At 54.1% G+C, this 12,202-nt stretch overlaps 1 protein-coding gene across 1 annotated transcript; it reads right to left on the minus strand.

Moving 5' to 3' along the window:
• Positions 1-857: 857 nt before the first annotated feature.
• On the minus strand, positions 858-12,173 carry ZNF408 (zinc finger protein 408). The gene is given in 6 exon segments (XM_070383423.1): positions 858-8,611; positions 8,614-8,954; positions 10,033-10,292; positions 10,516-10,577; positions 11,446-11,723; positions 12,013-12,173. Coding segments are annotated over 6 exon segments (2,157 nt in total). The 5' UTR covers positions 12,062-12,173; the 3' UTR covers positions 858-7,444.
• Between the last annotated feature and the right edge of the window lie 29 nt (positions 12,174-12,202).

The raw sequence follows: 12,202 nt of genomic DNA on the forward strand, positions 1-12,202 counted from the left end.
TCTGAAGACTTTCAGCGGCTCTTATCACACCAGCTCATCTCTCCACTTCACAGCGACCATTCTGAGGGATGTGTCGATGTCTCGTTGTGGTTTTAATTTGTATTCCCTGTTGACTAATGATGTTGAGCCTACTCCATTTTTTTTTTTCTTTCTTGTAGTGGAATGGTGAAAAGATCTCACCTCATTAATTTCTTTAAAATCTCCATACGAGTAGGGAAGGGGGTAGAGCTGAAGAGGGATGTAGTTTCATCCTTCCTGTTTTTTTTTTGAAGGGGGGCCCCGCCCCCTCACCGTGGCCATGCGGAACTTCCCAGACCAGGGATCAAACCTGTGTACCCTGCACCGCAAGCGCAGAGTCTTAACCCCTGCACTACCAGGAAAGTCCTCGTCCTTCCTGCTCGAAGGACGGCGCTCTTCCTTCTGCTGAGCAGCAGCCTGAGCCAGTGCTGAGTCAACCTGAGTGGGAGGAGAGGGTGTTGGCCAGGACACAACAGGCCCCCTTCCCCTGCAAGTTCCGGCCGAGCGTGGGCTACTGACTGCCCTGCCGGTTCCCTCACTGTCAGAAACCCCCATCCTGACAGCCAGGTACCGCAGCATGCAGGAGAGTGCTGGCTTGGGAGGCTGGTCCTGGGGCTCACTACCTGTAAAACCAGAAAGGCAACAACATTCACTTCGCAAGGCTGTTGTTGAGAAGCTTAAGGTCACACTGGTCTCTCCACAGGCTCTTCTTTGGAGCTGCAGCCTTGTCAAGTCCATGGCACGCTCGTGCACAGACACGGCTGTGCGGGGGCAAGGCTTGGCCATGTCTTCCTGGAGCTGTTTTCAGACGATGTTCCCAAGGAGAAAACATGAGATTTGGTTATAAGGATTCCTGCTTTCCCAGGCTTGTTCCTGGATTTATGAACCAGGATGATGAATTTACAAGCCGCGATAATCCCCATGGCCATGTCTATGTAGAGGGGAGAACTTTTCTGACGAGAACTTCACTTTGAGCATGTCCAGACATCTGGTCCTTGGCAAACGCTGGACCCAACCCAAATGGTTCGGCTGGTTGTCAGCACAGTTAAGAACGATGGGTTGGATGGCCAGACTGGGTTCTTTGGTCAGGAGACAGACGGTGTGGATACTGTGGAGGCCATGAGCACTTGGAGCCAGGGATGGCAAGACCAGCAAGAAGACTCTCAGCCATTCTGATTTTTTTTTTTTTTTTGGTAGTATTTTCTGGGCCATGCCACCCAGCATGTGAGATCTTAGTTCCCCAACCAGGGCTTGAACCTCCGTCCCTTACATTGAAGCATAGAGTCTTAACCCCTGGATCACCAGGGAATTCCCTTTATGATCAACTTGATTTTGTGTTTTATCTTATCTCCATGGTCCCTCTTGTCCCTGCAGAGACCACCTCCCAGTGCTCACATCCTGCTGTGTCTGTGCTCTCACTGTAATTCTTTGAATTCCAAATACCTCTTGTCTCCTTCCAGGCCTAGTTGGATTCAGTTTACTGTTGTGAAGTAAAAACTAAATTACTCCCCAAAGCGTGTTATGTTTGTAAAGTCTCACAAGGCCTGCCACACAATAAGCACTCAATAGACAGCATGGATTACGGGATATGATGCAACAAGGAATCCACAATGATGCCAATGAAGGGTTCTTCCTAAAGGAGTGAACCTGGACTGGATCAAACCTCCCGATTTAATTACTAGTTTAGAGGACGGACAGACAACAGAGGAGTAAGACACTGACCACGAGGAAGGAGGGACATCTGACAGGACAAATGACCCTGGTTTCTCTAACAAATTCATGATGTGGAAAGGAAAGGGGTGGGTGGCAAAGACCGTTCAGAAAAGAAGCATGAGAAAAGGCCTAACAGCAAACGCTCAAAGGGAACAGAACGACCATGACTGGTTCAGACCTTTGAACACGTCAACTGTAAAAGACTGATTTTGGACGAGTAAAATCTAAACATAGGTTAGATATGCAATGCTATGGAAGAGTTATTTTTAGTTTGCTGACATAGTGCTTTTAAATCCTTGTAAGTTACAGATTATATGTAGGAATTTACAATAAACAGATGAAACAAGCAGGGCAAAATGTTAATGATCATTAAATCTAGGTGGTAGGGATTGTTACATTATTCTTTTACATGTGTTGTGTCTGAAAACGTTCATGATGAAAGTGGACTTAATTCCTTAAGAAATGGAGGCAGGGATTATCAAATGGGTCCTAGTTGGACAGCCTCCCTGCTCTCTTGAGTGAACACAAGCTGCACCCACTCTTTATTTTGTGGAGAGGACCGGGGGAGAGCACCCCTCTGTGAATGTGGCTCTGGGGGGATCCGAGAATTCTGAGGGACAGGGTGGCACTTCCATGGGTGAAGGGCCCCCATGTATCAAGCACAGGCTCAAGCCTCAGGGCCCACCACAAGCCGCCCAGCCTCCAGGGACCTTTTCCCTGGAATTCTCTGGGGCCAGGAGGTACCTACAGTCAAGCTTGTCATTCCTGCTTTTACCACAAACACATACCTGCACCTTTCAAGCAGGTTGAATTTTCCTCTTGAGAACAAGGCCATAATGAAGGGTTGCATGTTGGCATCAAAAAAAAACCATGGGGGAAGCCAACATTATGCCGTAAAGTAGAGCTCTATAATCATTGAAAACAGCCAAATTGTGTTCCAGGACAATTACAGAATTGTAATTACAATAGAATTACAGAATTTCAGAGCCGGAAAGATCAGATATTACTAAATCCAGACATTTTGAAACCTAGGCCTCTGGGCATGTACCACATGGTGGCCTGTGTTTTTGCATATTAAAAAAAAACTCAAAAAATTATAAAAGTAATTTTTATGTTTTTCCCCAGGAATTCCCTGGCAGTTCAGTGAATAGGACTCAAGGTTTTATTGCCGAGGACCCCGGTTCAATCCCTCATTGGGGAGCTAAAATTCCGTAAGCTACGTGGTGGGGCCAAAAAATAAAAAAGGAATTTTCCCCCTTTTGGTTGAAATTATATCTTTTTAGTGGTTGCCTTGTCTTTTGTTCCTTAAGCTGATTAGCAGTTTTCTATTTTCTTGCAAAAAATATAAATCAATTTCTCTTACATTTTTTAAAAAAAAATATAAGACCCACAGAAGAAAAAGTGAGCCAAAAAAGGCTTCATGATGAAGCTGACATTGGGATCCACTGATCTGGTCGTTTCCCAGGTCATTGAAGAAAGGGAGCCTCAGAGTTGGGAAGCTAATGGTCAAGGTCTTACAGAGAGGTGGTGATCCAGCGAGGACCAGGCTCTGCCTCCCGCCTCCTGGGCGATCGGTCTTCTCATATGACCCCGTCCTGACAGTTTGGCAGGGTACAGCCTAACTGCACTACACACTTATCCGAAGGGGATTCTAAGACCCTCAGCGGATGCCCAAGACCATGGATAGTACTGAAGCCTGTCCATACTGCTTTTTCCTATACTAACAGGAGGGTCGTCTACACTGGACGAAGGGTGGGAGGGCAAGAGACTTCACTGTGCTACCTAGAATGAGTTCACAGCTTAAAATTTGCAAATTATTTCCAGAATTTTCCATTTAATGCTGTTGGATGGGAGTTGACTGTAGGTAACTGAAACCATAGAAAGTGAAACCAAGGTGGGGGAGGAGGGGATGACTGTATACCCACAGGACGAGTACCTGAACACAGAAGTACTGAGTGCTGCTGACCTAAACAAGCACTACCTACAGGCAACGTGGACCTCAACCTTGTCCTCAAGGTAAGGGGGCTGGGCCCAACACTGTTCTTCTTTAAATTTGGTTAGCTGAAACACAAGATGTAGCTGCCTGACTAGGGATGGAATCCAGACTCCCGCATTGGGAGTGCAGTCTTCACCGCTGGACCACCAGGGAAGTCCCTCCAACACTATTAATAACCAGCTGCAACTTACTAGGTGCTCAGCATGTGCCAGGTATGCAGTACTGATGAGGTAGGTACTACGGCTGGTCCCATTTCCTGGATGAGCAAACAGAGGCACGGAGAAGTACCTTGCTTGAGTTTATGCTGCTAGTTCAGGGTGAAGCTGTGATCCACACCTGGACTTGTCTAGTCCACGAATCAAATTTTATTGTATTGTGAAGATTTTTCTGACAGTATTAAAGCTGCAAGTTAGGATAAAAGACCCCTTGTCTCCCGCCCTTTCTGATGTTTGCTCAGCAGCTGTACACACCGCGTGGTTCGATCTGTGAAAAAGCTTCCAGCAACATTTTCATTGCAACTTTGCTCTACAGCAAGCAGCAGCATTCACATTCGGTGCTAAGTACACCAAACAGCTCAAAGTGACTCCATCAGTGGATGGAGAAGAGAAGTAGGGAATAAAGGACTCCGAACACTGTAATCACACAGGAACTGTTTTGGTATGTGGGAGGGGATATTTTCTCAAACCATATTCCCATGATGTTTTCCCAAGAACTGTCACTGCATTTTATTTCCATTGGAGAAGCACTGAGGTGGGCTTCAGAAGGCCTGGGGCCGTCCTGGTTCTCTTCACTGGTCTCATGCCTCCGTGGGGGACTTCTCTCTTGGCCTCTGTTGTCTTATCTGAAATGGGAGGAAGTTGGATGATGCTCTTTGACACCCACTCCCACTTCAGCCGTCAGCGCTCTGAGGACAGGCTGCTAATCCAGGTGCCTCTGAATTTGGTGACATGATCTGACACTGCTCTGCATCTCCAGGGACAATCAGTGCAGAGAAAAGGCCCCCATCGGTGTGAGGATGTACCAAAGTGGGAGATAAACATCCCAGCTTCTGGCCTGAGGATGGTTGTGGGGATTGACGGGCCTTCCCAGCAATCCACAGTACCCCTGTTTCCCCGCAGTTCAATCTCAAGCGATAGTCATGTCCCAGGTTACCTAACACTGGCTAGACACAGCTGAGTGGTCACTTGAGTTGGAATGACCTGCCCAAAACTGCAGATGGAAAAGAATAAGACCTACCAGGCTAAGTCAGGGGGTTGGCCGACTCAAAACTATTATTAGAAGCTGTTTTTCAGGTTTTGGATGGTGTGGGCTTGCTTTCCGCAGATCGTCACCGTCTCTCCATGTCTTCCCTCTCCTTGGACAATCTCAGAATGACGCTCTGCCAAGAAGTTATTCAGGCTGGGTGGGTGGATGAATGAGTCAGTGGCTAAGCAGGAGACACACGGCTGCTTGTGGCACCATGATCGAGTGATGGGGAGCCGGAGGGCATGCCACGTTGCAATCCTGGCTCTGACTGGTCTCGGCTGGGACTACCCCGCTCTGAATCGGTTTCTTGTCTGTGAAATGGGGGGCACAACACCCAATTTGCAGGCCAGGAGGAGGGAACAAGAATGTGAGCTCCCTGTCTCTCTTGTCTCCTCCTTCTCAGAGCAGTCTCCAGTCTGGCTTCCAGCTGCCCTCACTCAGCTCGCTGGCAGCTTCTGCAAATTTCCACCTTCTCAACAGGCACAGCCATCGGCGCCCTCCTCTTCCTCCTTGCCAAGATGCTCTTCCATCAGTTTCCATGACTCATACGTGCCAGGTTCTCCGGTTTCATCAGAGGCTGCCTTAGTCCCTCCTGCGGGGCTTCCCCTCTCCCCACAGGTGGTGCCATTTCTGCTAACTGGCAATCTCCTTAACCCAGCCCAGCCCAGCCCACATCACAGCTGTCCTGCTCCCACCCCAGGGCCACCTAACTTCCTAAGTCAAAAAGTGGGAGCCAGAGCTTTCTCTCCCTCTCTGAATTCAGTCGCTTCTACCTTCCAGAGAACACGTCACCCCAAGCCCTGGCCACCACCTACAGTCGCTGCCCAGCCCGTCTCCTTCCCCACCCTGCCTGGGCCACGCTGGCCCTTGCTCTTGCTTGAACTCGCTGGGCCCTGGCGGCCCTGCTCCCTCCGCCTGGAGCCCGGCTCTGTCTGCAGACAGGCTCCCTCCTCTCCACGGTGTGGTCTGTCTACTTACTGGAGGCCTTCCCTGATCACCCTCATGGAGTCTCGCCCCATTCCAGCCCCTCCTTGCGTTACTCTTTGCTGCAAGGGCCGTGACCTGGTATGTATTTGTTTCCTGGCTCTTTACAGAAACAGTTGTTACTGCTACCCCAGACGCCCGGCACACAGGAAGCGCCGTTTGCTCGGTCAGTGACCACTCCCACTGCTGCCAACTTTCCCCGCCACCTCACTGACTTCCCACACCTGCCTCTCACCCACTCATCCTCTCCAGGGGTTTCTTTAAATACCAATCTCCCATCCCCCTGCTCACCACCCTTCAAAGAGCCCCTCAACGTCCTGAGAATAAACTCCAAACTCCCGAAGCAAGGCCCATGTGAGCTGGCCCTGCCTCCTCGCCCCTCGTTCCGTTCCAGCCACGCTGGTCTCAGGGGCTCACGCCCCAGACCCTCACCAGGGTATTTTCACAACCAGTTCCCCACATGCCCACCTTCCCCCGCACCGACTCATCCACCACATGGCAGCTGAAATGCAGGGCAGCAGAGCGTGGAGGGCAAGAGCCTGACTCCCGCGCCAGACTCCATGGGTTTGAATCTCAGCTCTGTCACTCTGGGCAGGACGCTGAAAGCTCTTCATTCCGCTTTACCTCACCGGACTGCTGTGAGGGTTATATAAGTAAACTCACAGAACAGACTGGCCCACAAAGAAGGGTGTTTATTATCATCTCCCGTGGGCGCCCTCCCTGATGCCAAGCTGACCCACCCCATTCAACAGGTCCACAGCACTGGGAAGCACTGCTCCCTGAGCTCCTCCAGTGCTCTTCGCTCCTGCAGACCCGTGCTCTGCAAAGCGCGCCGCCTGTGCCTCATTCACAGCCGCGTCCCCAGCAACTCGGGCAGGCCAGGCCCACTGTGTTGATTCAAAACACATGTTCGTTCTTTGCTCTTTCCCTCCACAGAGTTGCCTTTGGCCAGATGCACAGAAGGTGCAGACCTGGCCCCAGACACCTGGTGAGCTCAGCACAGAACAAAAGCCACCCTCACAGCCCTTAGGTAGGGACAAAAGCTGCCAAAATAACCTTCAGTCTGACCCAGAGACTTGTGAGCAGTGAGCCAAGTCTCTCTGGCCTTTTAACCCTCAGAGTCATCCTGTTTAGGACCAAAGAGAAGTACACAGACGTCCCTCGGGGAGCTGGGTGGGAGAGACAGAACCTGGTACTACGTGCCCAGGCAGGACCACCTCCGCAATGATCAAACAGGCACCTCGAGGAGTTCCCAGGGAGGCGGGCAGAACAAGCCCCCTGTGGGCTGACAGGAAAACTTCACAGAAGATCCGTAAGTGGTTCACCTTATTGAGGGTCTTGGGGAACAATGTGGTTGTCTGGAAACAGGAAGGGAAGTCCCTGACCTGCTTGTCACAGACTGGCCTCTATCGGGAGCCCAGAGAGGAAGCACACCCACGCTCAGACACCCGAGCCTCTCTCAGAGCTCTGTGGGGTAAGGCGAGGCTGTCAGCTGCCCGTCTCCACCTCCACCACCTCCGCCCAGGTGCTGAAGCCCAGGTCCTTGTGGATGAGCACCAGGCCGGGGGCAGGGCCCGGCTCCTCAGGCGCCACAAAGCACTTCTCCTGGCTCTGGGAAATGGTGACCTCGAAGATGTCCCGGGCCGGGGTGCCGTCCCCTTCGCTGCCTGCATCCTGCAGGAGCACCACGGTGGGCTCGGATGTGGCGGGCGGCTCGCAGGGCAGGCTGGCGGGGGCCCCGGGCTGGTGGCTGAGCTGGTGCCGCCTGAGGCTCTGTAGGAGCGCGTAGCCCATGCCGCAGGTGGGGCAGCGGTGCGGCTTGTCGGCCAGGTGGGATTTGAGGTGGCGCCGCAGCTTGGTGGCCAGCGTGTACGCCCGGCCACACTGCGGGCAGGGGAAGGGCCTCTCCCCCGAGTGCAGACGCTCGTGGGCGCGCAGTGTGTGCGGGTCCCGCAGCGCCTTCCCACACACGGGGCACAGGTGGGCCTCGCCCGTGTGGGAGATGAGGTGGCGCCGCAGCTCGGGCCGCTGTGGGAAGGCGTCGGCGCAGTGCGGGCAGCGGTACGGGCGCTCCCCCGTGTGCAGCCGCAGGTGCCCTCGCAGGCTGCCCCGCTGGCGGAAGGCACGGCCGCAGTGTGGGCACGGGAAGGGCTTCTCGCCCGTGTGCAGCCGCATGTGGTTCCGCAGCGAGCCCTGGCTGGCCAGAGGCCGCCCGCACACGGGGCAGGGGCACGGGGTGGGGGCCGCCGCCGCCTGGTGCGTCTTGCGGTGCAGCCGCAGGGAGGGCCGGCGGGCGAAGGCCTTGCCACACTGCTCGCAGGTGAAGGGCCGGGCGCCGGAGTGGACCACCTGGTGCTCTCTGAGGTCCCGCCGGGTGCCGTAGGCCTTGTCGCACTGCGGGCAGGGGAAGGGCCGCACGCCGCGGTGGCCCAGCGTGTGGGCTCTGAAGCTCTCCTCTGAGCTGTAGCTCTTGCCGCACTCAGTGCAAAGGAAGGGCTTGTGGCCCGTGTGCACGAACGCGTGCTTCTTCAGGTGGCAGAGCTGCAGGAAGGCCTTGCCGCACTCCCCACAGCGGTACCGTCGGCCCTGTTTTGGGGAACCTCCCGCCGGGCCAGGGGGGCTCCGCAGGCGTGCAGGGAAGCCAGGGCGCTGCGGCTCTCCAGTCGCCTGGGCCCCGGCTCTGAGGTCTTCGCTCTGGGTGGGTGCTGACCGCTGGGGCTCCGCAACTTCTTGACCAGGTGAGCACACAGCTGGGGGGCCCTGTCAGAAGAGGAGGAACTGGCCTCACCCCTCGCAGGGCCCTGCTGGGGAGCGGAGCTGCTCTGAGGCTCAGGTGGCGTCTGGGTCTGGGGCGGGTCCTCCTCGTCCACGCTGTCATCTGCAGGCAGCGGGCCAAGTGGCTGGTTCTCCTTGGGAACCGGGGGCTGGGTCTGGGGCGTAAGTCCAGGGCTCACCACATTCTCTGCCTGGATGCTGGGGGGTGAGTGGTGACCGGGATCTGCAAGGCAAGAGAAGGGCACTGGGCTTAGTAGAGACGGTAGCAGGTGGTCATGGTGGTCTCACCAGGAAGTTCTAAGAATACATCTTCTCCTCCTCCGCCCCTGAACCACGGAGGGAGCCATGACACTGACTCTTCCCTGGAGCATGAGCCACGCACTCTGTTTCTGGCCAGTCTCAGGGGCCTTCTGGGGAGACTCTCCCGAGAACCGCGGTGTTCTAGACATCTGAGTGATTCCTAGAGAAGGCCATCCCAGAGTGCCCTCGTGCTCCCTTTCGGTACAGGCAGGCGTTTCTGATGAGCTGAGACCACCACCTCCTCAATTTAGCTCCTCTGAAAATAAAGGAACCCACATCCCCAGCCCAGACAGAAAAAAAAAGTAAGAAAATTGGGAACTTTACACACAGCTTGCTGTCTTCATCCAGGTAACCCTACTATTCTGGGAAACTTAACTCAGAAAGATAAAACATGCAAACATCTATACAGCTGACCCTTGAACAACGCAGCTCTGAACTGCACGGCCCACTAATACGTGGATTTGTTTCAACAGAAATTTCAACCACAGCACTACGTAGTCACGGGTAGATGACTCTATAAATGCAGAATCACCGATACGGAACCTTGGATATGGAGGTCTAACTGTAAGTTGTATTCAGATTTTTGACTGCCCAGAGAGAGCCAATGTCTCTAACTCCTGTGCTGTTCAAGAGTCAACTATACTGTTCATTCCATGGAAAAGACTCATTATTCATCAAAAAGAGCAGCCAGTGAGTTTACATCCCCAAACTCCTTAAACCTCTCACCTGAAAATTCTAGTCTTGCTGCCTCCATGATCCTAAGCCCCTGTCATTATGTCATGATCCTTAACCCAAGCCTGATCATACCCCACCCCTATCCCATACTGGAAAATCCACCTTATACCACACTTTCAAATTTCAACAAATATCCATGCTTTGCCCTTTCCCCTCAGAAAAGCTACTGTTCTCCCCTGCCAGCTTACACCGTGAGCTCTGCTTTATCTTATCAACACAGGTAATTCGGTGAAAACGTGGGAAGCCAGCGTTTATCTGGCACATACCTGGGCAAGGTTCCGCTGCATCCTCCCCAGGGCAGGCCACTTCCTGTCGCACGGCAGACTCCACTTCTGTCACCGCTGCTGCGGACGACGCTTCCTCTAGCCTGGGCTGGGGGGGGCTCGGGCCCTCGGAGGGAAGCTGGGGCCACAGCCGCAGCTCAAAGCCCGGCGGCACGCGCCGGGACACCCGCAGGTGCAGCCTCTCGCCGATCCGCACCGGGGCCACGTTCCCCTCGCCCTCCAGCCTGCCCAGCTGCACAAAACTGCAAAGCAGAGCACGGGCTAGCCCAGGAGCTCCCTTTCCAGCGGCCCTCCCTGAAAGCCCCAGCTCCTGGACAGTCTGAGTCCTAGAGGACCCCGTGCCTCTGGGAACACTCACTGCAAAAGATCCCTGGGTGGGACTTACAGACCACTTCCGGCTCCACCCCCTGCCACTACACCAGGCCCCAGAGGAGCATCTCCACTACACACTCTCCTGGAACTTACCTAGTCCAGCCTGCACTCTGCTCACAAGCACACACGTCTCCCCATGAGCCTAGTGACACGTCCTGAAATAAACCAATAAAAGTCCTTCTCCCACGTGCTGGAGGGGCCAGGGTGAAACCAACAACAACAACAAACCCTGATGGAAGCTTTCCTGAGACAGATCTAAGATGAAGTCCCTGGGAGGTTAATGGTCGCTGGTCTGCTGCTCCAGGACTACGCTGTTTGAGTTTTCATTCAATAAAGGCCAAAACCAAAAAACTGTCCCTCACCTCCTCCCAAGGTGTGGCTGCTGCTGCTAAGTCGCTTCAGTCGTGTCAGACTCGGCAACCCCATAGACGGCAGCCCACGAGGCTCCCCTGTCCCTGGGATTCTCCAGGCAAGAACACTGGAGTGGGTTGCCCTTTCCTTCTCCAATGCGTGAAAGTGAAGTCACTCAGTCGTGTGGAGGATTACTAAACTGAACAGCACAAGCAGTAAGACTTACCTATGAGTTCAATGAGGCACGGCACAGAACTAGTTATATGACAAGGCTTTAACTCCATGGCTTTGTAATTCCAAAAACCTTTGCTCTTGACTTTTGGGACTACTGACACTCCTCTAATCCACCTTTTCTTTTCTTTTTTACATTTCGGCAGTGCCACAGTGGCACGTGGGACCTTGGTTCCCAGAGGATAAGGGATGAAACCCCTGCCCCCTGCGGTGGAAGCAGAGAGTCTTAACCACTGGATCGTCAGTCCCCTCTACTAACCTACCTTTTAAAAACTTTTTGCACCTCCTTAGTTACCACAAGAGAGGGGAAACAATCCCCGAGAGACCGGGCACAAACCACCTCCTATCTCTTGAAATACTCTGCACCTTCTAACAAACTGGAACGTTATCTGGAAACGTCTAATTTTCAACCACGATGAGGAGACGCCTATCCCTCAATACCTCCTTCCGCTTTGGTTCCACTCCATTTCCCTTCTGCTCGGAGACAGACCCCTCTTCCAGCGGCCCCCAGAGCAGTCCCGGCTGCAAGGGCTCGCCGACACACCAGACCCCCAAGCGCTGCTCCGCGGTGAGTGAGGGGCCAAGGGCCAAGCCCCGGGGGAGGCTCTTCAGAGCGAGGATGGCTCGGGTCGGTCCGGGCGGGACGTCTTTGAGTCCCGGTGCACAGCCTTCGCTGGGAGGGCTCCATCCCGACTCCGGGCCCAGGCGTGGATCGGGGGCTGCGGGGAGAGAGGAAGCGGCCCAAAAGGTGGTGGGGGTGCCGAAAGGTGGGGTGAGGAAGGAAACGCGAGGTCCAGCTAGGCTTTAGGAGTCTGAGGGATCTCTACGGGTTCCAAGAGAGCCCTCCGCTTTGAGGGCTCTTAAGAAGGCCCCAGCGATTATTCGGAGGGCACCGGAGGGGGACGCCAGGCTCGGGATGAAACCGGTCAGGGAAGAAAGAGTTGACCAGAGAACGTCCGGGGTTGCCAGAGCAGAGCGGAGGGTCGGAAACACCCGCAGGTCACTCACCTAACTGCAGTCTCCCCCTCCCCGAGAGCAGCTCCTCTGTCGCCTCCATCCCGGGTCAGAAAGCCTCCTTCCGCCGGAAGTGAGCTTCGCCTTCTCAGCTTCCCCCTGAGGAACCGTCACGGACATCCAAATTCCCTTTCGGGAAAGAATCCAAAGAGTAAGACCTCACGGGTGCACAGGACCGGGGTTT

Source organism: Bos mutus, chromosome 15, assembly GCF_027580195.1.
Source record: "Bos mutus isolate GX-2022 chromosome 15, NWIPB_WYAK_1.1, whole genome shotgun sequence".
Taxonomy (NCBI): domain Eukaryota; kingdom Metazoa; phylum Chordata; class Mammalia; order Artiodactyla; family Bovidae; genus Bos; species Bos mutus.